This window comes from Streptopelia decaocto (genome assembly GCF_964273445.1).
Source record: "Streptopelia decaocto genome assembly, chromosome: 5".
Taxonomy (NCBI): Eukaryota; Metazoa; Chordata; class Aves; order Columbiformes; family Columbidae; genus Streptopelia; species Streptopelia decaocto.
This window is the reverse complement of record NC_138659.1, coordinates 46,832,305-46,859,193: the sequence shown is the minus strand read 5'-3', so window position 1 is coordinate 46,859,193 and position 26,889 is coordinate 46,832,305. Positions and strand designations below refer to the sequence as shown.

Below are 26,889 nucleotides of genomic sequence, written 5' to 3'. Positions count from 1 at the left end.
TTGAAGGTACTAAAGTGATTGGAAACTCTAAGTAAATCTCCAAAGGGAATATATTCTCAGACATCACACTGACAACAACTGAATGTAACCAGTAGTTAGGGGAAGTCCATAAAGACTGTTCAACTTTAGTCGCCACAAGAATTGTGCTGCAGCTTTAGGACCACCCTTCTCATTGGCATAACAGTATATGACAGACTAAGTATACTTCTGGGTCCAAAATCTCTCTGATAACAGACCCTACAACTGCTTTGTCTGCCCTAGGCTTTTGGGGAATATAGGTGAAACAGATGAGTTCCTAAAATAACATGTCCCCACCTGATAGCTCTTTCTAGTCTTTGGGAAAATAGGGCAGGAAAACTGAAAGTCCACATAATTTCCTTCATAGTTTACCTGATCCGAATCATTGACTGTAATCTTCAATCCCCTCAAGATTTCACCCTCTGGAGGATGCTCATACATGGTCAGTTCAAATCTGTTCTGTAGACCATTTTCTCCATAGAATGTTGGAGGATGGTTGTTGAGGTCGACCACCCTTATAGTCACTATGGCAAAAGCGTACGCTGAGATGTCACCTTCTTGACTGGTTTCTGATGCCTGCAGCAGGCAGGAGAAAAAGAAGAATGATGAGCATATACTCTCTTTCCTCAGTTCCATGTTCAGGTATTGTTCTGCATGTACAAATCACCCTAACACACTAACCTGTACGAAGATTGACAGCCTTATATTTATCTAGAAATCTCAGTCCATTTCACACTGAAGTTTATGATGATTAGAAGATTATGGTAATAAACCAGTCTCAATAAAGTCCCAGTGAAAAATTCTGCTTCTCATTTTGTGAGCTTAGTAACTCACCCTAGGTGAAAACAGTTCTCTAAAAACAGATAACCTAATAGAGGCAAGATAATTGCTTCCCTAAAGTGTTGACAGAATAGAAAAGGAAGACAATCTTTAAATTTGCTGTGGTACCACAGGTAGTCAATTTTCACATTGCAGCAAGGACTGCAGCTTTGAAAACTGAGAGAAAAACTATACTTGTGGTATTTAGGCAAATATTTGAAAAAGAAAAATGGCACACACTTGTTTTTCTTGAGATTTAGCCTGAGATTTAAAATTCCGCTTTGCTGTCTAGACGAGCTTAGTTTAAACTGGATATAGTTCAGACAGACAAGCAAACCTAGCTGGCATTTTTCTAAACTGAAAGAACAAATCTGTCTGGATTTCAACAACTCCAATGTGCAGTCCAATTCACTGGATTGGACCTAAGACATTTCTTCTGTCAGGACAGAAACTCTGGCTGGTGTTTTTGTAACAGAACAGCTATCTCCAACATTTTTTTGCTCAAAGGGCTCAAAACCACTAGACTGCTAAATTTCTCTGCAGATGCTGGTCTGGTAATGACTGAGGTGCCTGTCACTACCTATAGTGGGCAATACAACACGCTTTTGGTTCCTCAGGTAGATTTTGTAGCCTCCACGAGCTCCAGGTCACCACAGATATAACTAGGAGATCAGAACAGCTTGCAAGGGCTTAACTAATCCTTTATCTGGGAAGTGCTAGCACACTGCAGTAAACGAGAGAGATTAGGGGAAGAAACAGTGTCCGAATTTAACTCCAACAACAGGAACTCTATGATCTCTCAGGTTCAGCAAGTGGCTTGATCCCACTCACAAGCAAGCGCCCTTTTGGATGCTACCCTGGTTCTCGCTGTGTGCGAGGCCTCAAAGCTGCCTTTAGACAGCATTGTCCTTACCATGACAAACTCTTGTGGCTGTCATACGCATTTGCTGAAGAAAGCTGATACAGTCTTCACGATTTAACTCTACATTTTTAAACTCTTGGTCTTTAGAAACTGCTTAAAATAATGTAGTCTGTCACACTGGTACTAGCTCATCAAGGTGTTAACTTGTATTTATATGTGGCTGATCAGTGCTTACTGCTATGACATTGCATGATCTACCCTGGTCCTATTACTAATCACAGATTTCATAATTACCTTTCTCATCATACAGAGTTTACAAAACATTAATTCCCAGTTTAGCAATAAAATCTAGAAACACAGAGAACAGTTACCTACCTACTATAAAAGATGTTGATTCTCTAGACTCAGAGATGAAATTAAGACAAGATTACTCCATTTGAAAGAACTAATTTGAGACACTAAATATCCCAAGGAACAAAAGCAGTTTGTTCTGTTTTATGCTGCCTGGCACTCTGCTCAAATATAGGAGGTAGTTTCTAAAACAGGTGAAGTCAGCTACAAATCGAGCTATTTTAGACAATCATGCCTACTCATGGCATTGAAGATCAGCAGTCTTCAAATGCCCACAAGAACATACCTGAACTTTTAGTTCATATACTTCTTTCTTGAGCTGATTTGGGCTTTTTATAACAGAAATGGCTCCAGTTGTGTTGCTGATTTCAAATGAACCTTCACTTCCTGCAATAAAACCGAGATGCTCTAGTTATATGGCATGCTCTCTTTTTCTGAACAAGTATGAACAATCAACCATACATTCATTAAGCATAACATTGGCCACATTTGTATCCATACCCATTAGCAGACTCGAAGTTGCTTTTCAAAAACGAAGCATTTTTATGCCTGGTCACAGTGAGATGAAAACGCAGATGAGGGCTAAAAAGGATTTCCTCCCCTAGGAACAGTTCAGTGGAGCTCTGCCCCTATGGGCAGCTGCTCTCACTTTCCTGTTCCCACCCTCGTCAGGTTCTCTTCAAGCCCCAGAAACCAGGCATGCAAATTTGGTAGTCGGCTCTATTATGCTGTATTCTTTATGTGGTGGTTTAGACAAAAATAGACATTCCTCATTTTAATTAGCAAATGCATAATTAAGTCTCGGAGAAACAAGAACATTTCTCTCACTAATATCAGCTAAGGTGAGAAGTCTGACAATCTGTCTGAAAGAAACATAGTCGCTCTTTCCGCAGACAGTATCTCCAGGGAAGCATCTTCTGGCCTTAGACACTCAGTTGCTGAAAAACTCTCAGCCTCTTGCAAGGATGTCCCGAACAAAAAGGGATTTTGGAGAATCTGGGGTAAAAACCCCAGCTTTCTGCATTGAGGCAGAGTCTGACACAGGCAGGACAGGGCTGCAGGCTGACTTTATTACAGCTGACCTAAATTCAATTGATCTGAACAGAGTATCAGTCACAGGGCTGCAGCCTCTGGACACCTGGTGAGTTTGTGCTGAAGGAAGCACCACGTTGCGGAGAGGCAGCGGTGTCTCATCCCCGTGTCTGCACCCCTCTCACCGTCACGGCCACAGCAGGCTGGGGACTGGCCGGCAGCTCGGGAGGTCTTGCCCTGCTCTGCCGAAGGGCTGTGGGCACCCCTGCATGATACCTCACGTGGGGTACCGGCCACTATCTACGCTTTGTGACAGAGCTACCATTGAAGGGAAAAGAGAGAGAGACTTTCACAATGAAGGAGATCAAGCCTTCAGAAATAAAGGATGATGACCTGAAAGCCCAGTCATTTTTCTTTTTTTCTAACTCAATTCTAACGCTGATTTTTAAACCATCTGATAGTGTCCCATTTTGCTAATACCCGCAATAACTGCTACTTCGTTAAAGTACACTAGACACAACATTGAACAGGTATTGACTCATACAATGGTCAGTTATTAAGATACATTGACCTGGATAGTACATCCTGACTGAGAAGAAGCTTAAGTTGATAGTGGTTTCAAGCCACCGTATTTCATATTATTGCCTAGTTATCACAAGGAAATTGGCAACTCAGAATATGTAGCATTATGTGTGTTCCTTTATACAGCATGTTCAGAGGATTGGAGCATTTTTTAAAATTATCCCACACTCCCAGGATAAAAAAATGCTTATAAAGAATAAATAATTTCCTACTTGCTGTTAGTATTTTCTTGCCCTTTGACAGCCCACCCAGTCTGCAGGTTTGGAATAATAGCTTGTCACAAGTAATGCCAGGGTTTGAGGTGCAGGGTCAGAAACCTGTTGTAATCTTTTGTTCTCTATCTACTTCTTCAACTTTCTATGCATTAAAAGCATATTCCCTTTCCTTCTTTTCAGTTTCATGCTATCAAAATTCTGTGTTACTGTAAATGAGGAAAGCCTGCTCTCTATTAGGTCACATTTTGTGCTCCTTATCTGTCGTCTTCCATCTTCATTTTCCACTCTTTCCTAATCGCTCACCTTCTTTACCCCATAGCACCTTTTTGGTTCTCCTCTATTTTCTTTGGAAATACGGTATATTTCCTTGTTAATCATATTTCCCTTTGACATTCTCCCTGGTTCATCTGCCTTCACTTATTGTCCTTACTAATTTTCTCCCTTATCTAGCATATTTTCATCCCACTTATTTTTTTTTTTTTTTTTACTCCTCATTCTCCACCTTTCTTTTTACCTTTTCTCATTTTCCATTCTCCTCTTAGAGCTTCCCCTCCCCTCAATATTTCTGCCTTCCTTTTACTCTCTTCTATCTATTTCCTTGCATTGAGAAGAAGGAACTTCAGCATGGGTCTCATCCCACATCAAGGCAAAACCTTTAATTGCAACCCTCTCCGTCCTCTCCAGACCTTGCTGCTCAGATCACACAAGACACTGAAGAACTTACTGGCTAGCTCTGCAACTACACCTCAGATTTCTCTTGTGAGATTTTGGCATCTCTTACACCTGGAAGCTGGGGTGCCCAGTTGCCATAGGAGTCTTGTTTAGGAGGAAGAGAGAACCAAACAAAACTAAAGTTGGAGACTGGAGTTTAGTTGAGCTAAGTTCTTGACTTCACCAACTAATGAATCATCAATTCAGCTAAGTCTCACATTGATGCTATTAAAAGATGTGTGACAGACACTCACAGAATAGCTGATGAAAAGCATTAATCTTCTGATAATATCTACTTTCTTCCAGTGCAGTGTACAGCCAGTGTCTCTTCACTGGTAAATATAATTTGTTCCAAGAAACGAGAGGTTTGACCATTTAGCCACTTTAATCACCATATTCATAAAAAGATCCCTCTAAATACCACATCTGGGTCTCTCAATGAATTTTCTCGCCTCCCAGATTAAATGATAGAGATGCTCAGTAGCAGTGAATGCATCTCCCTTTACGCTTGCTGAAATGACAAGCAGGCTACTGATGCCTAACAAATCAGCAACATTAACAACTTCAAGTGTACTTCCAGCAGGCAGATACTAAAACCCAGCGAATTGTATCTTGGCTGTTCTCTGGTAGACAGGGTCCTGAAACTGTTTGAGGTACCTGACACTATTTAATGAGAATGTCTCAGCTTTATTAAACTCCAGCATATCCCGTTCTAATTTAATGTCAGATCTAGTTTGGACTGCCCTTCAGCTTTCATAAAGACAAGTCTACTCACCATTCACGATGCAGTAATGAATACTGTTGGGCTTTCCTCTGTCTCCATCAAGAGCAACAACAGTAAGGACTTCAGAGCCCTGGGGAGAAATGGCAAACCACAGTCTTTGTGCCGAGATCAAAGAGCAGTGAAATTGCAACTGTGTATTAATAAACTGAACTTCTGTAAATCTTTCTGCAGTGAGGTGTCTGTGTGGAGATGGCTACTTTTGCTTGTGCTCTGTGGGAAGCACAGCAAGGGCCACTGAGTCTCAGCCATAAAAAAATCAGTGCTTGCCTTTGGAGAGCAGGAGCTGAATGCAACTCCTTGGACCAACTCTGTGTTGTTACCACAACAGTTCAGTTATTCCCAGGTACATCTCAGCCACAAAGTAGGGACACCCCCCTGCTACTGCTCACTCCGCATGGACCTGCTGTGCAACCTGCCCTCACCAGCCTGCTGCCAGCGCTGTGCCACTGCCCACACCCACGCAGAGCAACCTGCTCTGGTGCCTCGGCTGCTCCAGGAGGGCAGGGCTCGCTGCAGCCGTGGGGCATGCTGTGTGCCTTCCAATTTGCCCACTGCCCAGCCCTCATGTTCTCTTTTCCAACTCAGCTTTGGGTGAGCAGCAGAGGACCAGCAGCAGCAGTGCACTGCTCCCCAGGGCTGCTCTGTGCCTATGGTTGTGGCAGTGCCAACAGCACAGGTGGGCAATGGCTGCAGATCCCCTGTGGCTGCGGGTACCTCTGGCCTAGGGGCTGGCCAGCCGTAGGAACAGTCAGAAGGGGCAGCCAGAGACACCTGCCTCAAGCCACACAATTCGGAGTAACCAATCTGAGACCTGAGGTTTAGTTTGGGTCACTACCAAGATTCCCTCTGGTAGCTGCTGTGTGGGCTCCCAGTGTCACTGTGTGCCCCATGGCCTCACAGGCAGCTGCTGAAGAGTCATCAGGTCATTTTGGTCCTAACTAAGTTTGGACAAGCAGCGAAAGCAAACAGAAACACAAAGCAATTTGGCCCACAGAACATTTAGGGCATAAAATTGGGATGAAAATGATGATGATTTAACTGCCCTTAAATCTTTATTGTCTTTCTGTCTGTGCAAGTAACATGGTTGTGGGCCATGCATACAGAACTTGTGTACTGGAGCCCACTTGCTTGTGCGACTACTCCTAGCAACTCAAAAGGATGATGACCATCAGTGTTAAAATGCTCACCCAAGTGGCAATGATCTGTGTAATTTAGGCTTCCAAACTAAAGTGTTACTGGCTGCAAAACCAGGGAACATTGAAGTAACTGTCAGTTAATCACAAATGGCAAGAGGGAACATTTTCATGACAACCCTTGAGTGAATTTTTCAAACAAGAGCAGGATTCTGTAAGAGCAACTGGAAATAGAGAACTGTATTTATTATCATTTATGCTGGAAGCTGCAATAAAATCTGCCTACTGGGCAAAATGCAGTGCAGTCCCTTTGAAGGTGACAGAGTACTGGTAAATCCTGACAACTCCATCAAGGAGAAAAGAAGCAAGTTTACAAAATTAACATCAAGTGTGTAAACAATACTAAAATCAGCTAGTGCTTCTCTCTCTCTGGAGTTAATTCTAATGGCAAAACCCACACTGGGAAGGACTGATTTGTGCTTCCATCAGTATAATACCATAATGGTATAAGTTATGAGCTCAGGCTGGATGTAATTAACATTTATTGACTCTCATTTCCATGGTAAACACTAATTCCTGTGTGCACCTGATAGTTGTTTCAAGATCTATATGTAACTATGCAGAATAAATTAATATACATAACATCATTAATTCCAAACATCTGTGAAGTACACAGGCACTACTTCTCTGCCAGGCTGAAATGTAGCAGCCTGTGCACCGAACTGCAATACACAGTCTTATAAGGCCTGCAGTGTATATTGGAGTTCTGGACAAAAAGTAAAAATGTAATCTTTCCTGAAACTCAAGGGAAGATCAGCTGAACAGTGCGCAAGTCACGCTGCCCAAGAGATCAATAGTCCAGTGCTGGGTAATTTCATGAGTAGATACCATTTCTTGTTGTATGTTTGAAGGAAATTTAAATTAAATCTTATGTAACAGGGTGAAAGTTGATCCATACAATATCATTACCCAAAGATGTGGTAGCTGCCTCATCCCTGCAAACATTCAAGTTTGGGCTGGACGGGGCTCTGAGCAACCTGATCTACTTGAAAATGTCCCCGCTAATTGCAGGGGGGTTGGACGAGATGACCTTCGAAGGTGCCTTCCAACCCAAACTATTCTATGATCATGGCAGGGCTTAGATATAGAGAAAAGTCATTAGTTTGCAGCTTGAAGAATAATACATGGCTGGAGCATCACGGTGGATATAATAAACTCATCTGCTAAGCTCTATACTCCTTTTAAGCAAATCTGCATTAGGCATTTGCCAGGCGATGGCACAGTCAGGAGCTCAGTGTACTCTTTGGATTCTGTGTCTGTGAGAGATACGATGTGGCATCTTCAGCAGCAGACATGTGCGACAAATGCAACGCCCCGATTTGCAAGTGGTTCTCCTAAGTATGGTCCTATTGCTTGATAGTCTGGTGGGTTTTAGGCCAGGGAGGACCTCCTGGCCTGTTCTGCCTATCTAGCTGTCACTGAGCAAAAGTATCCTGCAATTTGGGGATGTCAGGATTGCTTTTTCCCAGGTGATATCATCGGGACAGCACAAAGAATCTAGAGCATTTGGGCATAAATTCTCCCCATACCTTGCACAAGAACAAGTCTGAGATTGGGTCAGCCCATTTCACCTAGAAGTCAAATCAGAGTTTAGGTCCCAGTTTCCAATAAAAACTGTAATAGAAACCATAGGGCTATCTTGACTGTGATGTGAAAGATTGCACTTGTTCTCCTACAGACAAAAACCAGCACTTACTGCGAGTGTATCCTCATAGACATATCCGTAGTAGGGAGTTCCAATGAACATGGGAGGAGTGTCCTGAACGTCCTCCACATTGACAGTAACTGTTGTTGTGGCTGAAAACACTTTGTTGTCTCCCCTGAGCTTCCCACCACCATCCTAGAAGAGAAGTAATCATCAGATCACTCTGCTGCAACATGTCTGTAAATCAGCTTACGGCATTGCATGCATCTCATGAGCTTTCAGAAGCACAGTCCCAGGAATCCCTTCTCTATCTCAACACACAGATTCACCTCTGCTGCCCTGTTCCCTTCTCTTTTCCACTTTTCCCGCCCCCTCTTTGATTAGGAAGAGAGCTTGTGGTGTCTCAGAAGTAATTAAAAGTGGTTGTGCAAATAAATGCAGTCACGTGATCTTTTATCAACAATACGGGGGACAGGGAATTCAAGGTTTTTTGGGGAAAAAGAATGCTAGGAACTGATGCAAAAGTTAGTGACTAAAGTTTACAGCTTTTCATCCCACACATAGTCTTGTAAACACAAGACAATGTGCAGTAGCAATGTAGTGCATTTCTAGGGGAAAATTAAACAGTGCACATGATCGAAGTCTCCTAGGGACTCTTACGTGACAAAGTGAAAGCACAGAGGAGCTGTACAGCCCAGAACCGTTAGATAGCCACAGCGTATAAACAGTCCCTGGGGACTTGACTACAATCAACTCTGTGCTACTGATACAGCAGAGCCAATTAGAAAGATGACTCACAATTTCAGAAGCTTTTAACACCCTCAGTCTCAGAGCACCGGCTGGAGGTCAGTGTCATGCCGATGCATAAGAGTGTGAATTGTTCAGCATGTCTGCTGTACCAACTCTAAAAATTCAATTTTTTTGGAAAAGAGATGCTCAGTTTTTTCCTCCTTACTGCTCAAAAGGCAGCATTTCAACCAAATTTTGTTACTTCTCCTCAAACAAAACCTGGCTACATAAATACACAAAAGGATCTGTACTTTTTTCATAAAACATGAGAAACTCAAAGTTCCCATAAGTAGCAGCAAAACTGTCCTCCTTCCTGTCTGTGTGACAGGTCCCTTCAGGATTCTGAGAGACTTTACTTCAGAATCCATAAACTTTTAATGCCTGTTATGAATCCTCAGCTGTGCCACAGGCACAGCACTGCTGAGAATGACAGCAGCAAGAAGGGATGTGCAGCAATATTTGCAGGATTTCAATAAGTTCCTACCACAAGGCAGCAGAGAAGTGAAAGAAAGAAACATCCACAGATATTTCAGGAAAAGACATCTGGTCCAGCTGTGCCCTGTGACTTGCTGTGGCTGATGCCCGTGACTGCTCTGCCTGCCTGCCAGGGGTTTGTCTTGGCTGTGGCACGGCCATGCCCCGGGCCACCTGTGTTTGCCCAAAGGCTGATGCTTATCAAACCAGGGCCTCACATACCAACCCTTCACTTCCAGGTGACTCTCAAAATGCACAGGTGACTTTCTGCAGTGGGGCTCACTATCCTGTCACTGGGGCCTGAGAGAAATGTGGGAAACACATTCCAAATGTCTCCAGACGTTGTTGAGCAACAGACATTGGTCACCTTTCCTCCCTCACTTTTCCATGTTATCCCCTACAACTCCAGATGTTCCACAGGGAGTGACATTGCTGCCTCAATGTTACGCTTCATGTTTCAGCAACCCTTTAAGTCACACCTTGTATTTGAACTAACCACTCCTACTCAAATACACCCCCCACCGCCTCTAGTTTCAGATAAAAGCTTTATACCTTGGCAACCACAATGACAAAATGTGTTCTTGATTTCTCATAGTCCAAGGTGACCCCTGTTTTGATGCGCAGGACACCACTGTGACGGTCTATTGTAAACTTATTAGCATGGATGTTCTAGAAGAAAAAAAGAAAAAGCGAGAGATTACAGGAATGAAAATAAGATTGCCGTAGGGATTCATTTTTTATTTCATCTGCTAAGGGAAAAGACTAGAATAATGATATGGTTTAGGTGAATAATATATTTGATGAATTTCAACTCTGTGTGTTTATGAACAATTCATGAACCAACCACGAGTCTCTCATTATTCAGAATAAATCAGTTACCTGCAATGTAGATTTTAAAAGTCTTTTAGTATTTCATTGTAAAATCTTGAACTTTGGTTAACACAGTTTATTGCATGGAAAAAGGTACGGAAGCTTAACATAAAAAAAAAAAAAAACGGATGAAAGGAAAAGGAAGAGGAAAAAAGGTGTTATCCTTTGTGTTTCAAAGTTCTGCTGGCCTAAAAAAAAAAGCAGGAAATTTGCATGCATGGATTATTGTCAATAGGGTGGTGTTTTGGTGATTTTTGCAATATACAAATATAACCTAAAAGACACCTGATTTCCAAAAAGCCCTAAAAAATATCTCACTCCATTCTTCCGGACTGGAGATATCTATAAACACATCTCCGTTTGGGTATCCCTACACAACAGTCACTTGCTGGTTAATCTTAGCCTTTCAGTAGATATCACCCCCTGCCTACATCAGACTTTCAGAGAGGCTTTTTTCTGTACAACTTAAGAATTCCCAGAGATTGTGCCAAAACACCTGGCAACACTTTTTTTTTTTTTTTTCAACAAATACACATATTTAGTAACCTTTTTGCCACACAAATATATCAACTAGACATGGAATTTTGAAATTGCCGTTCCTTGGCTTCATAGTCTATCAGCCTGTACATATTGTACATTAAATGGATCATAACTGGCAAAATCAAAACTAAATTTCAACAAGGCACTCAAGGTGTTCTTTCATAGTATGCCCAAACTCTTAATAGGATTAGCTTTAGTGCTATGTAAATATCTTGCAACTTGTTTCCATATTTGCATCCGCAGGAAATATTGCAACAAGTTTTATTTTATTTTCCTCTTGAATAAGGGCAACTGCAGCTAATCTGGGTGAAGCTACCTATAGGAAGAAGGAATTTGAAAGATATAATGCAAAAAGTTGCCCTTTTGGCATTCAGAATGTCTATAACAAAGAAATTCAGCTTTAAATAGAAAGTCCTCTCTGTTCTTTACCAGTGGGCATTGCCTGAAAGGCTGGTTTCAAGCAGGTATGGCTGTGTCAGTGAGAAGACTTAGTATCTCATATTTCACACTGTTGATCCAGGTCTAAAAATGCACCAGCCTGCTACACTGAAGTGCCCATTTGGGTTTTCCAGTGCATTTTGCTATCTAAAGAAAGCTATTTCATGCTTTAGAAATCCCATATGCACACAAGATTACAAGTTAGACTTGCTCCCCCTATTACTCAAGAAAGGAGTCCTGCTGGCAAGTGGCAGTGGCAACTCCAGCTCCTCCTGCTCGCTGGACTATATTTGTCTGCCTGCCATCAGACAATATCCCTTTTGTCAATGCCTGTTTTCTGGTGCAGTAAATGAGAGGTTATTTTTGAACGTCTAGGTAATAACTTACCTGCAAGAAATAGGTGATACTTCCTCCAGAACCCGTGTCTTTGTCCACTGCCTCAATCTTAAAGATACTGCTGCCGGAGGGAGTGTTCTGTGACCAGGAAGAGTTACCAGAGTCACACAGAAGTCGAAAAACAGGTGAGTTAGAATGAAAAAAGAGCATGCAAGGAGGTAGAAAAAGAGAGTAATGGTAGAATGAATATAAATGCATTGAGGGAATCAAAGAGCAGAAAGAAAAGAGAGAAGAGATTAAAAATTGAGGAAACTGGAAATGAACAAGAAGGAAGAAAAACGTTTTGGTATAAAAATGACAGGAAATCTCAGCTAAGACTGAGTGCATCCTATTCCCACTAAAGTCAATTCTAAAAACTCCCAATGACTCACATCTTGGAGCTTTCTCACAAAATAGCACACTTTAGGTAACTATAGACTTATTCCCTGAGTTTGCAGTGAATATTAAATATAAACCCAAACCCTAAACCAAAAGAATGCAAGTTAGCTCTACATATCTTGTTATTTGACTGAAAACATACTAGCTCCTCTTACACCCTACTGAAATGTACTTCCAGTATGCAAAGGAACCTCACCAACCTCTGGGACTTGGACTATGTAAGGTGTATTGATGAACTCCGGGCTCTCATCATTAGCATCCATTACAAGGATCCTGACTTTTTCAGAAACCTGGAGTAGAATATGGAGAACATATTATGACCCAAGATGTTTTCCAATATGTACCTCTTAATTTGCCTACTAAAGTGTAGTCAAAGGCAATGAAAAATTATGTTGTAATAGAATAATTTTGCACTACTAAAATTGAGCACATCATAAAAGAAACACAGAATATCCCATCATCCAGAAGAATTTGCTTTGTCAAGAACACCCAGATATCTCCAAACTAAATAAGGATTTTCAGAGTATTGTATAAATTACAGATTGGGGATGATTTTCAGAAGTCTCTCTTCTTCTTACGGCATAAACGTGATTTATTTTATAAGAATATATAAAAGACTGCAAAAGTTTGTACCCAACAGCCAAGAATGTTCATTAATGCCTCATTTGATGCCATGAGACTAGGTTAATAGCGTGCATAACTTGCATGTACAAAGGGCATGCTGATACATAACAATCCATCTTGAACAAAATATGCATTCTCTTTCTAAAAATATAATACAAAACCGAACATATTTGACCAACAGAACTTCCCAGTGGCCATGCAGATGTGATGCCATTATTTCCTATTTACAGAGGTTGCCATGGCAGTTGTGCCTGTAGGATTCTAGCACCTCCCAAACATTCGCTGCAGTAATGTCAATTAATTTATTTGAGACAGAGAATAGCTGTAATATTATTCTGTCTTGCGAATAGTAAGAGGGTCCCACTTTTGTGGCATCTCTAGTGATGAAGCCCAGGTCCTCTTATTGGCAGACTAATATCCTGGCTGTGACAGCATCTGTCTGTAAACCAAAAATGCCAAGGAAATTTGCAGAACTAGGATTAGATGCTTCTGCAATGTCTCAGATAAGTCCTTAATGATCGAACATAATCAAAGCAACACACAAGAAAACCCCCACAACCCTAGCTTAAGCAAATCTTCTAAATACCATGCTAGAGAAGCGTTGCAGGGGTAGAGGGACAGCCAGCTCTTGAGTGTCCAACACCAGTTCCTATAAAGTCATGCTTTTCACCAAAAAGCCTCCAGATCTTTCTTAGGTATGAATCCTACTGAGCTGAGAGTGAAACTCCATAAGAAGCTGCAACGGTTCAGCAGGTGACTAAGTCAGTTTTTCAGCTCACATCACATTGTAATTATCCTCAAATAGCTGAGAGATGAGTTTCTTGGAGTTCAGTAACTCTTGAAACAGGAGGTAAGACTAATGAGACTATGTTTTCTGATAAAATGAGATAGTCCCTGTAAGGTAATTTAATAGGAGGATGTATGTAGGGACAGTTTGACAAGCTACAGCATCATTAAATACTTACTGTACTCAGGCCATCTGAAATACTGACAATAACTTCAATCTCATCTTCCTTCTGTAAACCAAGAAAATTCCTTTATTAGAGATGGTGTTTGCCCTGATTGGAAAAGGGACTGCAAATTGACATGTGTCTCGGCAGGCAGATGAAAGTAACAACTAGTACCATGAAGCAATCATAGCAGAGGCTAGGAAAACCCCTCAGATGTTCCAGATGTGGGGCTCCTTGGACTTTCTGTGGCTACTGTCAAGAGATGGTTGGTCTGGGAATCCCTGTTGTCCTGTAAAATGCTAGTGAAAATCAGTCATCTTTCTCAAGAAGCACTCCCTGAAAAGGCACTATTGGTTCAAATTTATTTTGTCTCAGTGCACAGCATTTGGAAGGGTTTACTAAGCACTGTGTACCCTTCCCTGTGAGGAAGATACCAAGGGTTCAGTGCCTGTGTTCCCAGAATAAGGCTGCCTCAGGCCACTGTTGCTGGGAGCATCTTTAACCCACATGGTTACACATGAGCTAAAGGGCTATGGTGTAACTAGAAAAGTAACCTCGAACACTGCTTACACAAATCTCTACTTCCTCCTAATGACAGAAGAGTTCCCTGTTTGAGGATTAGAGGACTGTAACTGCCGCTAAACTCTTGATGGGGTGCAGATGGGGGAAAATAAGAGTAGTTTACACTTCATTCCTTCGGCAAAAGCTGGACAGACAGCTGCTCAAAAATTTGACAGCAGTGTCAGTGGCGCAAGTCAACTGGTAAACAATGTGATGCATGAAGCAAAATGCTTCAGAATTGCAAAGTATATTAGATGGCTCAGGGCAAATAAGTTGGCATTGTCCTTCAAAGCCATAGATCAAATTAAACTGAAATAAATTCCATTAACACACAGAGTGGTGCCATTTCACTCTACCTCTCTGTCAAGCTCCTCAATCAGCGTAACATTTCCAAGGTTCTTGTCAACAGAAAAGTAGCGTCTTGATCCAGCTTCATAGGCCAGGCCGTACGTCACAGGGTCTCCTTCTGGATCAGTTCCATTCAGAGTATACACATGGGTACCTGAAAAATTGACATTCAACAGCATTTCCCTGTGGTTACTTCAACCAGTGAAGATTTCACTGATCTGTTCCTTTGGAACTTAGCTCCCCTACAGTAGGCAAAGCTTTTGTGAATCAAACCCACTTACTGGGAAATACAGAGAAGCAGACAGTTCATAGTTCTGATTGCCGCTTTTTAGTGTACTGCTTAAATGAATTTTATCAGTGCTAGTTTCACTCAGTTCAGGCCCCTTCCTGTGGAACTGCACCTAGATCAATACTGTTCACACCATAGTGTTCACACAGATGACAAGCTCTTCACTAACTCTCACCCCAGGTGAGTCAGAAGTGACACTGCTGTATGACTGGGTGACAATCTCAGCAGTACCAAAAGGCCCTCACTCATTTCTGCTCTATGGGGACAACAAAATTGCAATGGAGCAGGCAAAGGATCTGGCAGCAGAAGGCCCCCTCCCACAGGACTGGTCCTGGGCTCTGAGGCTCAGAAGGTACAAGGACATTCACAGACTTTTCCACTTTCAGACCCAAGACATGCAAGTTCTTCTTTCCTACTTTGCTCCTCCTCATTAGATCCCTCTCATTAAATTCTCTACTTAACACACATTGCTCATAGCAATGCATGAGCTCTATAAACTCATCAGTGTATTTCTTTCACAAGCTGGAGAAAAAGAGATTGTTATTTCTATTTTTAAACATTTGAGAAATTGGTGCCAATTTTTCCAGTAAACTGACTTTGTTTATCAGAAGTGATACTTCCTGGGGAGTTTTAACACCCACGTTTTTAAAGCACGGTGAGGATTTATTAGTATTATTTTTTAAACTTACATGTCTGTCATTCTACTGTGCATTAATATCTTCAGCCAAATAACTTCAAGCATTTTACAAATATCAGTTAACTGAGCCTGAAATACAAAACACTGTAGTTGTTTCCTTCCAATCTGCTGTGCCTTGGGTAAGTAACCTGAGATATGCAAGTTGCAGAGGTTTGGAACAGAAACTATGCTTTACATCTAACAAAGTTCTCTGCACTGGAAATACTGTAGCCAAGTGACTCAATGGTTGGTATGGGTTTTGCTTGTGCATGGGACACAAAGATATGATGGAAGGATGCCTGCTAAGAAAGCCAGCATAAAGTTAAGGAAGAACACTACAAAGGGAAGCTAGAAGACTCCAGTTTTAAACTATTCTGGCCTTGAGTTTGAGAGATTTTTAGTTCTGTACTCAAAAGTCATAATCTTTTTCTCATATCCTCTCTGCAGTGGAATTTATCGCTGACCAGATCCACCAGCTCTAGAGCTTTGGTTGAGCTCCTGCCCCTTGCACTGACAGGTCAGCTTCTTGAATGTTTCCTCAGTTTTGCAATGCAGTCTCTCACTCCTCATTTGCTTATTTCTTGGCATGCAAAATGTGAAGCAAACAGATCAGTGGGCTTAACAGACGTGCAATGTTCAGGCATCAGTCCTGATACTTAGAAAACATGGCTATCTTCTTTGCATAGCAAGAGATTATGCCAAGCCACATGAGATCTGTGCTTACTTATGAGTAAACTCTCTTATGATAATTACCAGGGCAATATTTGGAATACTTAGTACAGAAAAATGTTCACACTGCAAAAGCCAATGGGCCCAAAGGAGCACAAACAGACCCTGTTATGAGCTGGCTCAGCCAGCCAATAAATGGGCAAGATTTGCAAAAGAAGTTCAAAAAACTACAAAACATCGTATTTTTCTAGGACTTTTCCCATGAAACAGAGTAGAAAATAACAACACTGAGACCCCCCAAAATTAGGGAAAGACAATGAGCGGTATGATGAGGCACTTTGCTGATTGTAACAACTGAATTGTGTAAGTACAAAGAAATGCAAGGAAATGCAAAGACACCTGCCTCCTGATAGAGCTGTCGACACAACAGACAGAAATTTCAAGACTGCTGAAGCTTCTGCAGCACCAGCACTGACTGCATGTATTCTTGTTTTTCAAAAGCTTTGTCTCAACATCACAGCTGGGGCCAAATGCAGAATTCAGTTGTCAATTGTCAGCACTTCACTGACATCATTATCAGTACAGTGCTTTTCTTCAACCTTTTATAGTCATTAGAAGCTTTTACTTCTTAGTTGCTTTTCTGCCCTTCTTCCTCACTCTTCCTGTCCCTTCCCTGTTCCACAGGGCTGGCTCTCCTGCCCATTCCCAGCTCGTGAGGATGTCTGCAGCTGCTCAGCGGCGCTGCTGGTGCAGTGGAAAAACAGGATGGACACCACAACCCACGTGTGGAGTCTCTTGGAGCCTGTGGGCAACAACCAGGCACATGGTCTAGTGCTGTGCCCGGGACTGCCCCAAACTACCAACACCAGTGGCACAGGAACTGCAAAGTGCTCCCCAGGGATCACAAGGCATGTGCTAGAGAAGAATAGACTGTGAAAGTTTAGGTGAATACATTTGAACCTGGGCTTGTTCTTCCAGTCTTAACATTTTCTCTCTTACAACTTTCTCTCTGGGAATTTTCTTGCTGCTAAATATGAGAAGAAACCTTGATATTAGTTCAGACTGAGATTACTGAGGTTTCTGAGCATATAATGAAGGACATCATTGATCTTTACACTGGACTGCTTGCTTCCTAGCTAAAGGTAATACTTCTTCATTTTTCATAATACAGGACACTCGTGTGTCTTTTAAATTGGATTGTGGATCAAAATTTCTTTTCTAGATCATTATAATTTCTAATTTTGTCTGAATTGTAATTTCACTGCACAATACTCTCCATACCATTAACACCCTAGGAACACTTCTCGGCACAGTGTTAATGCCAATTAAAAAAAATCTTCTCTCAGTGTGCTGCCTCCACTTGCTGAAAAAGAAATAAATGAATAAAATAGCTAAAATCTTATCAGTGAATACCAAGTAAACAGCCTCTCCATGTCAGAAAGATAAGTTAATAGAAGATACTTTACCAGGGGATATGGCAAATGCCATGTAAGGGCCCCACTTGGAAGAGCTGGATGCTCCGAGTTGTAGGGCATGGCACCTCAGGCTGGGACAAGAAGTCCTGGGGAGCTGGATGATGCTCCCTGCTACAGCTGCCTCCCAGGAGCCATGCCAGGCTTTTGCTCCATTTTTCTATTCCATCTTAAAAGTCATTTGCACTTTGCTCCTGGCAGTCAGGCTGAATGGCTGCCCCATGATGCCATTTCTCTGTCTTACTTTATTTCTGACTTAAATTTATTCATGACCAGCCTCTGCCCATGTGCTCTGGGGCTGGTTTTGCCCTCTTGATGAAGACACACTCTCCTGCTCTGCTGTGCGACACTCAGCAATCAAACTGCCTCCCTGCCAAGTTAAACAAGCCAGGCACATTTTGGAGTCATGTTCAGCCCTCGCATTGTCCTTTGCCACCACAGCTGACATCTGTTAACAAGATGTTGAGAGAGACATCCATGGCAATGCTGCCAGGACAGGACACCTCTGTTACCAATGCCACAGCAAATGCCATCTCAACTGGGGCTACACACCTGCTTTTCACCTGTCTCAGCCAAAGGCCTGTTTCCCCACCAGGAAAGGTGACAGACAGTTAACACAAAACCTGCAGACAGCTGTTCTACACTCCAGGTTCATGCCAAGCAAAGGGAGCTCAGGCTTCTGGAGGATGCGGACCACAAACCAAGACTATCTCAAAAACATCTCCTTTCCTATTCACTATCCTATTCCTGAGCACACCCAGTCAATTCCTGCTCCCTCCCTGCGCACCAGCACCCTGTGCTGCCTGGTAGGGCAGAAACATGGCCAGGATGGGCAGTCCCAAAGCCATGGGTGCTACTGCAGCCACTGAAATGGGCCCCACAGCTGCAAGTGCCTGCAGCGGGGAGAGGGGGCGGACCAGCGGCAAGCACTCGGCATAGGGCCTGGAACACCAACCCAGGAATGTGTCCCCCGTGGCACCCAAAGCAACCAGCTCCAAGGAGAAGCCATCTGAGAGGAATTTTCTGATGTATCTGCAGTTTCTGTCAGCGAAGGCAACAGCACCTGTGAGCCCTCAGCGTGTCTGTGCAGCACTCTGCTTTGCAGGGGGCTCCTCTTTTTGCAGTGTCAGCTCTGCTGCAATGATGCAGAGAGCAGCCTGTGTTTAATGTCTTGTTCTGGTAGTTCCTTCCTAGGGGGGAATTTTAGTTTCTGAAAAAAGTTGAATATTTTTGCTCTTTTGCACAATTTAGCCTTTCCTGAGTCGTCTGAATGTGAGGTCTTGGTGGGTCTCTAGATTTCAAGACATAGCTTGGGCTAAATTGTACATGTCTGTGTCATTTCTAGTCAGAAAGGAATTATCATTTTTAAAAGAAGCATGCTAATTATTTCACTCAGACACTTTTTGTGACAAGGAGGGCTGGAAATAAATTGTGAGCAGAAAAAATTCATTGCAGTTTCATTGCAGATGGATGAAACACAGAAACACAGAGAAATGGCAGAGTGCCAGTGTGGGATTGCTAAGCACTGCAGGAAGGACCAGCAAATACATTAGCAGGACTCTTGTCAGTTTGGGAATATCAGCTGGATCAGAGTGATACAAAGAAGGAAGGAACAATGGGTACCAGAGGGGACAAGAAGGCTCTGTGCAGCCAACTGTGAATGATGGAAAGAAATAAGACCAGGAGCATGTAGGAACAAGAGAGGAAGCTTGAAGGATGGTGAGATCTGAAGTGGTCAGTCAGGCAGTGGTAGGTAGCTGGCAGCTGTAGCTTTGATCAAAGAACTGTCACCACAAACTGGCTTCTAATGGAGAAGAGAGCATTCTTGGAGGCATGGGGAAAAACAGAAAGGAAAAATGCAAGGATGAGAGGTATGTAAAGATCTCCAGAGCACCAATGATCCTTGGGCTTTGAGATAGTAACAAAGTGAGGCTGCCTGAGTCTGCTTCAATCCCTTGCTCTGCAGCTGTTCTCAGTTCCACTCTGTCCCCACTATGAGGGCTTACAGGGATTAATGCGGTAAGATGAAACAAACAACCTGAAATAGCATCCCACACATGCCTTAAGACCTTGCTTAGGAGCACACGTACATTTTGTATGTACACAAGCAACTCTTTGCAAAGAGTTAATCGCTGGTCTGCCCTGCCAAACAGGCACACAAACAGCAACTGCTATTTCAGCTCATAACTTCTCCCATTCTTCCCAAATCTGGCACTGGAAGGGGTTGCTGATCTGGCTCTTCTTCCCTCAAGGGGTCTCATGCTCTGCAGCAATAAATGGGATCTGGGAATCTGCAGAGACTTTCAAGCTATCACAGAAACAGTACTTGTTGTTTTTATGGTAAATTACGTCACAATGCATGTAACTCGGTAGATCACAGCTATCTACAAGCAAGCACAATTGCACAAGCAAAAAGAAAGTCAAGTTAAGGATGATAAGAGCATGATAATGTAATTTTCTTTAATTTGATGGGTTCATGCAGCTGCAGTACTGCAATTTCTCTTTCTACAGTCACACAGAGAATCCATCATTCCCTTTCAGTGCTCCAAAATGTTGCAAGTCCCTTGCCTACAGATGCCTGGGAATATAACTAACACACACCACTTTGCCAGCTGCTTGTAATCTCAGTGGGACCAAAGACTAAAACTCCTGGAGGTCTGTTAAAGCTGCTGTCCCTGGCACTGTTCAGATCAGACACTGACTGCTGCCAAGAAAACCATCCTGCCTATGATTCCAAATTTTATGTAAGCACAGGGAATACATAATGGTAACCTGCCCATTAGTGCATCACCTAAGACTGAGTGAAGCCATCCAGAATCAAATATATGGAAGTTCTAATTACAGTATCACAGTATCACAGTATGTTTGGGATTGGAAGGGACCTCAAAAGATCATCTAGTCCAATCCCCCTGCTGGAGCAGGAACACCTAGGTGAGGTCGCACAGGAACATGTCCAGGCGGGTTTTGAATGTCTCCAGAGAAGGAGACTCCACAACTTCCCTGGGCAGCCTGTTCCAGTGCTCTGTCACCCTCACTGAGAAGAAGTTTCTTCTCAAATTTAAGTGGAACCTCTTGTGTTCCAGCTTGATCCCATTACCCCTTGTCCTATCATTGTTTGCCACCGAGAAGAGCCTGGCTCCATCCCCATGGCACTCACCCTTTATATATTTATAAACATTAATAAGGTCCCCCCTTAGTCTCCTCTTCTCCAAACTAAAGAGACCTAGCTCCCTCAGCCTTTCTTCATAAGGGAGGTGCTCCACTCCCTTAATCATCTTTGTTGCCCTACGCTGGACCCTCTCCAGCAGTTCCCTAATTGCCTTGCTTTGTCACTGATCAGTCTGCTCAAACTGAAAGATGACTGCTGGAGTGTGGATACTCGGGACTGCACACAGACATAGGAGACAAGACCCCTTCTCCTTCTTCTGGAGGAGACAGGGCAGAGGGACGAAGAGTAGCAGCCTCCTCTGTGGTGCAAGACCCATCACTGGGGCCACAGAAAAGGGCCAGCCTGGCAGCCATGTAGTATGGGCAGTGTGTGAGCCCTCACTGAGCTGTGGTATGAAGCTCCGACTATGGTCTGATGTGAACACTGCTCCTCTCGCCCTGTGCAAGGCTGAATGTACAACCAGCACTGCAGCACCAAAATGCTGGTGTTGTTTGTCCCCTCCTCTGGGAGACTCCCTGGCAAATAACCCCTGAGGAGTGGCTGTGCTGACATGGTCAGAGAATAGCAGCAGCCGTTTGCATTGAGTAAACCCCAAGCACCCACGTCCCAAGGGAACTTCCCAAAGCGCTTTCAGAAGAGAGGACCCTGCAGTACTCACAACTTTTAGCCAAGGTGTTCTGGGAATTAGCCCAAAGAAGCACTGGCATCTCCATTTGGATTTATCAAAATGCAGGTCTTATGTTCCTTTCCAAGGGTTTCTTTAGGCCCTTTGCAAAAGCAGAAGCTCAACACTTCCTAACCTTTCACCTCAGAGAAATGCTTTTGGTGGCACCTTTGGACCTTTAAGCCAGAAACTGCTTCTCTCTTGTCGTTTAAAGCAAGCTTATATAGCAAATGAGAAGTACCAGTCAGCCAATGTGACCACATGCAAACACATTCTGGATGAAGCCAGCAGGGATGAGGCACAGCAGCACTGAAGATGGAGCAGCTTGAGCTTTGTCACTGCTGCCACCAGACTCTCCAGGGACTTCTATGTGCCTAGCCCGGTTGCTAATGACACAAAAGCACATGAAAAGGCCCATCGTATATTTGTCATTCTTACACAGGCTAGTTACATGAACACTAACACAGGCTCTGATCTGTCATGCTGCTGTTTTGCTGTCGAGGCACGCACATTCTCCTTTTTTTGCCTGGAGCCCCAGATCAGACACACTGGTTCCCAGCACTGGAAAATTACTGCTGTACTTTGCTGCTGCAGGGAGTGCTGAGAGACCATGTGGTGCTGCAGTCCTGGAAGGAAGGACATATTTTACTGTGTTGTGGCTCTGTGCCATCTTCAGCTCCCCATTCCCACACAGGGGGCTGCCAGAGGTGGCAGGGAGAGGGTGATGCTCAGTAAACATCTGCGAGCTGACAGCACACCAGGGGATGGGAGTTTGATGGCAAGCGAGTTGTACTGCCTGCGGTTTGAGTGGTGGACTTGGCAACCACCACCCCACACAAACTGAGTCAGGGTCCCATTTTGTGGTTGTCTGGCATGACAAGCCTTATCTACACTATTAGACAAGTGATTCCACTGACTAGTGTTACTCCAGCAATCAGCAGACCTCTCTGGATCACCAAGGCTGAGAAAGTGTGGTTTCCATGTGAATTTGGGCAGAAGCACAGCAAAAATTGCACCTCCTTGGTCTGCTTCTGACTTTTGCAAGTGCCACTACATTATTGTTGGCCTTCAGCTGAGGTTTCCAGTTAAGCTCCACTGAGCTTATAGCAAATCCCTGCTGCATCATAAGCAAGCTCCTTTTAAGTTCCTTGTCTAGATGCGTCACTGCTACGCTATGTGCCACCTTCTCCTCCTCCTCTTCTCTGGTTGAGCAGGCAAAGGAGAAGTCACTGCTTCCCAATCACCCCTCCCCATGCACTGGCACACCCAGTGTGGATCCTGGCTGACACTAACACCGTTGCACCAGAAACCGAGACAATGAGCAAAGCCCAGGCAGCTGCTTCCCAAAGCAGTGACCGACCCTAGTCACATTTCGGAAGGAAAAGGCGGCAGCATTGGCCCTCCAGAGGAGGCTGAGCCCTCTGTATCCTTCCTTCACCCTCGCCTCCTCCAGCTGCCTAAGCCCTGGGAGGGGAAGGTTTTGGAGCACGCCTTCCCACGCAGCCATCTCTCTCCACTGTACACAAGGCAGCTAATAAATGGCACTCAATTTGCAATAGCTAAATACTTTTCTGATTTAGTCTGTAAAAGCTACAAACAGGAGCAAATCCTAATCAAAACCTCAGTGCAATGTTTGAAGAAAAGGTGATGTTCATCACTGTAATGTATCTTATATAAATTTTTTTAAGTGTTAGGAAATTATCCTTCCCCCATGGAAAATATTGGTTATTATAAATCACCTTTTTGCTCTTATTTAACTTTTCTTAATGCAACTACAGTTAAATGAAGCATAAATAGACCTGCCTTAAAATGCTGAAAGCTGAAAAATGCTTCAATTTTTGAATTTTCAATAAAACAAAACTAACCCTTTTTTTTTTTTTTAAAAAAAATCAGTTATTCAGACAAAGCAATTTTCACTCCAGGTAGAAACATTTTCTACCATTTGTATTGTAAACATGAAAAATGTGACAACTGTTTAAAGAAAATCATGCCTCTGTTACTTTTCAATGTACAGCTTGCTTTTACCAAGGCTGATAAAATTACTAGCAACCAGGCTTTCTTCTCATAAGCATTTACAGAATTGGTAAGAAGTCCCTCACCACCATTAATTTGTTTCTGACCCCAAAGGTCTCTGTTCTGATGCTGTGAATAGATTGGTGGACCAAGAAAGGGGGAGCTACAATCCAAGTTTTAAACGACAGCTACAATTCATACACGTCATTTTAAATTCTGGCCAATTAAAAGCTTGAGAGAAAAACACATAAGACCACAGTATGTAACAACAACTTATAACAAAATACATGTTGCTAATCGAAAGAGTAAGCAGCTCCAGTTTCATAATTTAAACATACTCATTTTAATACTGACCGACAGGTACGTCCTCCGAAAGGCTGAGAAGTGCCATGTTCCCGTTTGTGCTTCTGGCTCCATTATCAAAGAAATAGGGGGCATAATTTGCCTGAACTGCAATTAAAACAGAAGCCAAAGAAAAGCATTTTGTAGGTGGGAGTTATTTGGTGGTGTTAGCTGACTCTCAGTAAACATGAGCCATTTGGGGAATACTATGAGTGCGCAACATACACAGTTGCTGCAATGGACTTTCAGAACTATATCTGTGCAGATATTTTTAACAAAATTACTTCTACATGACACTGTGCCAGTATTCACACAGCACCAAATAGAGAAAGGGAAAAAAACACAACAGAAACAAGTCAACTAGCAGGATCTCTCTAAACAATCTCAATCGCTTCCAGACAGCTTCACTGCAAAATAAATCTTTTCAGCTTGCAATGACTGTACACACCTCTCCCCTACTCTACACATGCAAGTCTGAAACCTTCCCAGTGCCTCGGAATCTTACCCAGTACTCTATGTGCATTCTGTCTTAAAATTATGCCTACTGCATGAGCAATTAGCCATAATTAAATAGTTACTTACTTGCTGCCAGACAACAGCAAACAAAGTTAAAAAAAAAAAAAGAAACAACAAATTAGTTGTCATTCTACTGACTGACAGTTAGAGATTCAAAACAGCCCATTTGAAACAAAACTCCAAATATACAAACACAGAGGGTAACGTTTACACAGGGATCAGTTGCCAAGGAAAATATTTCAGGAAAACATTACCACAACAGTAAGGATTGCTACAGGATTTAAGGTTATGCCTGTATCCTCCTAATTTTAACTTAACAAAGTGATTATTGTACTCACCCAGGCAAATGTGCACCAAACTGAGAAATAAGGAGGGGGTGAAATGCCTTACATGCTTCATCCCACTGAAGAAAGGGCTGATTTCCTCTCTGTTTCAAGGGTTGTTTTATTTTGATTTTCTCTCTGAAAGGTCCAGGAAAGTGTCCTTCAGACTGATGCAGTGGAGAAACATGCAAGAGGCAGTAACAGATGCTAAGATGTTAAGCGGATGACACGTCTTAATTTCTGAGGAATTTAAAGAAGCTCCTTCCTACCACCTAATTAGACCAATTACTTTGCAGGGGAGCTGTGGGACTCATTTTTGAGACAAGATTTGGAAGAATCAGTGTAACTCCCACAGGTTCTGCTGTTAGTACTCAATTTTGTCCTGTCCAAACACACAAGTCAGAGAGAAGGTAAAAAAGAAAGTTGTTTTCTTTCTGAGCTCTATCTTTAATTCCTCTGTTTTTGAGACCTAAAAGAGGTTTCTCTTTATTTTAGCTTTGGTAGTCTTGAGAAACTACAAAGGACGAAAATTTAACAGTAGCAACAAATAGTAACCAGGTTTACTGTTTTAAAGGAAACAATCACATTTATGATAGCAAAAAAACCCCCAGAGAATTGCATAGTAACAATGTAGTGGTCAAAATATTTTTTTCATGAACTGGCCTGATTATTTATTTCTTAAACTGCATGAAGTTCTGAAAGTATCTTTTGCATTTAGCTGGTAATTTTTAACCAACATACTAAAAAGTGTGTTTATCCACCAACACATGGAAGAAGTTAAAGTAGCTTTTTTTCATTGCTTGTTTTGGTTTTCCACACATAAACAGTGTTTGCACTAGTTTAAAATACATAAAATACAATAAATTAAAGGGTTAAAAAACCTGCCACAGAGAAAGCTTTTGGTTGCCTAAAAGGAACTTCATCAGTGGTAATACTTCGCTTCCAATCAAGATGTTTACACAGAGGCTTAGCTGTTCAAACTTGACCTGAGGCAAAGCACTTGCCCTTTAAGGACGTGTTAATGGAGTTTTCTGTTTTTTAATTAACAACCTGCGTGAAAGAAATGTCTAAGAAATTAATGAGTCAAAGATTCCTCCGTTGCAATCCTTTACAATGTGACAGAAGCTCCACTGCCCGGCTGAGACCACTGCCGCGGGTGCTGGTGAGATGGCTGCAGCCAACGCATCCTGGTTGCCCCGTCCCCACAGGCAGGGCTGCAGCAGAACTGCAGGAGGAACCGATGGTGCTGCCAGCCCTCGGGCCATCTCACAGCAGGAGACCCTTGCTTGGCCATGCGGGGCACCTGGGTCCCGTGTAACCCTGTGGGACGCTGTGTGTCCCGCAGTGCCCAGTCCGGCTGCAGGGAGCAGCTGCTGCTCCCTTGAGGACAGTCTGAGATGCAGAAAGCAAGTGCAGAGCCAGGACACAGCTTTAGACTGTGCAATGGTGGAGATTTTTTGCTCTCTAATTTATCCACATGTTTTATCATTATTTGCTACGGTTTCTGAAGAGAGGAGGTAAGTGTTCCCTAGACATAACCCTACAGAGTGTCCCCTCCCAGCACCTGCCTGTGGGGTGCAGAGCTAAAGGTGGGCAGCGCGGCCAGGCTGGCTTTCATCACACACACAGCAGAGGGACAGGCTGAGCAGTTTCTACGCATTTTTCCTGCAGAGGGAGCTGGCAGTTAGATCCTGCCACACATCTATAACATACCTTACCCACTGCTGAAACTGCAGTGTGAACGAATGACAGAGGAGGTTGTGGGAGAGAAGTCTCTGCTGCAGATGCAGTGCTGTGATGCTCCAGTGCTGTGGGCAGGCCATTTCTGCATCTTCAGATTCCCCTGGACCTCTGGCGCTGCTGGGAGGACACCTGCCTGCAGAACAAATCAACTGTAAGGCTCCTAGAAGGGTAGAAATAAGACTCGTGCACAATATTAATAAAACTCACGATTCATTGTGGAACTTGCCAGAGAATGGTACAGAGAGCAAAAGCTTAAAAAGGCTCCAAAACAGATTGGAAAAATAAATGAAGTTTAGGTTCATTGGTGACTAGCAAATGTGATACAGATGCAAACCTTGGCTCAGTAAGGCACTAAATTACCACCAGCCGGAAGCTCAAAAGGTAAACCAGGGGTAGGCTCTTTGTCATCTTGATCTTCTTCTAACTATCCCCT

The 26,889-nt window shown here is 43.0% G+C and overlaps 2 protein-coding genes across 2 annotated transcripts in view; one reads left to right on the top strand and one right to left on the bottom strand.

The window, feature by feature from the left end:
* CDHR1 (cadherin related family member 1) overlaps positions 1-24,789 on the bottom strand; it is a gene marked incomplete at both ends in the record, with an annotated part of 44,506 nt that extends 19,717 nt beyond the window's left edge. Inside the window, 11 exons of the mRNA XM_082052227.1 lie at positions 391-594; positions 2,337-2,437; positions 5,366-5,444; positions 8,264-8,407; positions 10,028-10,144; positions 11,711-11,797; positions 12,298-12,387; positions 13,687-13,737; positions 14,589-14,734; positions 23,887-23,982; positions 24,729-24,789. Of these exons, the coding sequence (XP_081908353.1) occupies positions 391-594; positions 2,337-2,437; positions 5,366-5,444; positions 8,264-8,407; positions 10,028-10,144; positions 11,711-11,797; positions 12,298-12,387; positions 13,687-13,737; positions 14,589-14,734; positions 23,887-23,982; positions 24,729-24,789 (1,176 nt within the window). The remainder of the gene's footprint in view (positions 1-390; positions 595-2,336; positions 2,438-5,365; positions 5,445-8,263; positions 8,408-10,027; positions 10,145-11,710; positions 11,798-12,297; positions 12,388-13,686; positions 13,738-14,588; positions 14,735-23,886; positions 23,983-24,728) is intronic.
* Positions 1-26,889, top strand: part of NCOA4 (nuclear receptor coactivator 4) — a 397,571-nt gene that overhangs the window by 354,701 nt on the left and 15,981 nt on the right. The gene's annotated exons all lie outside the window — the stretch shown is intronic.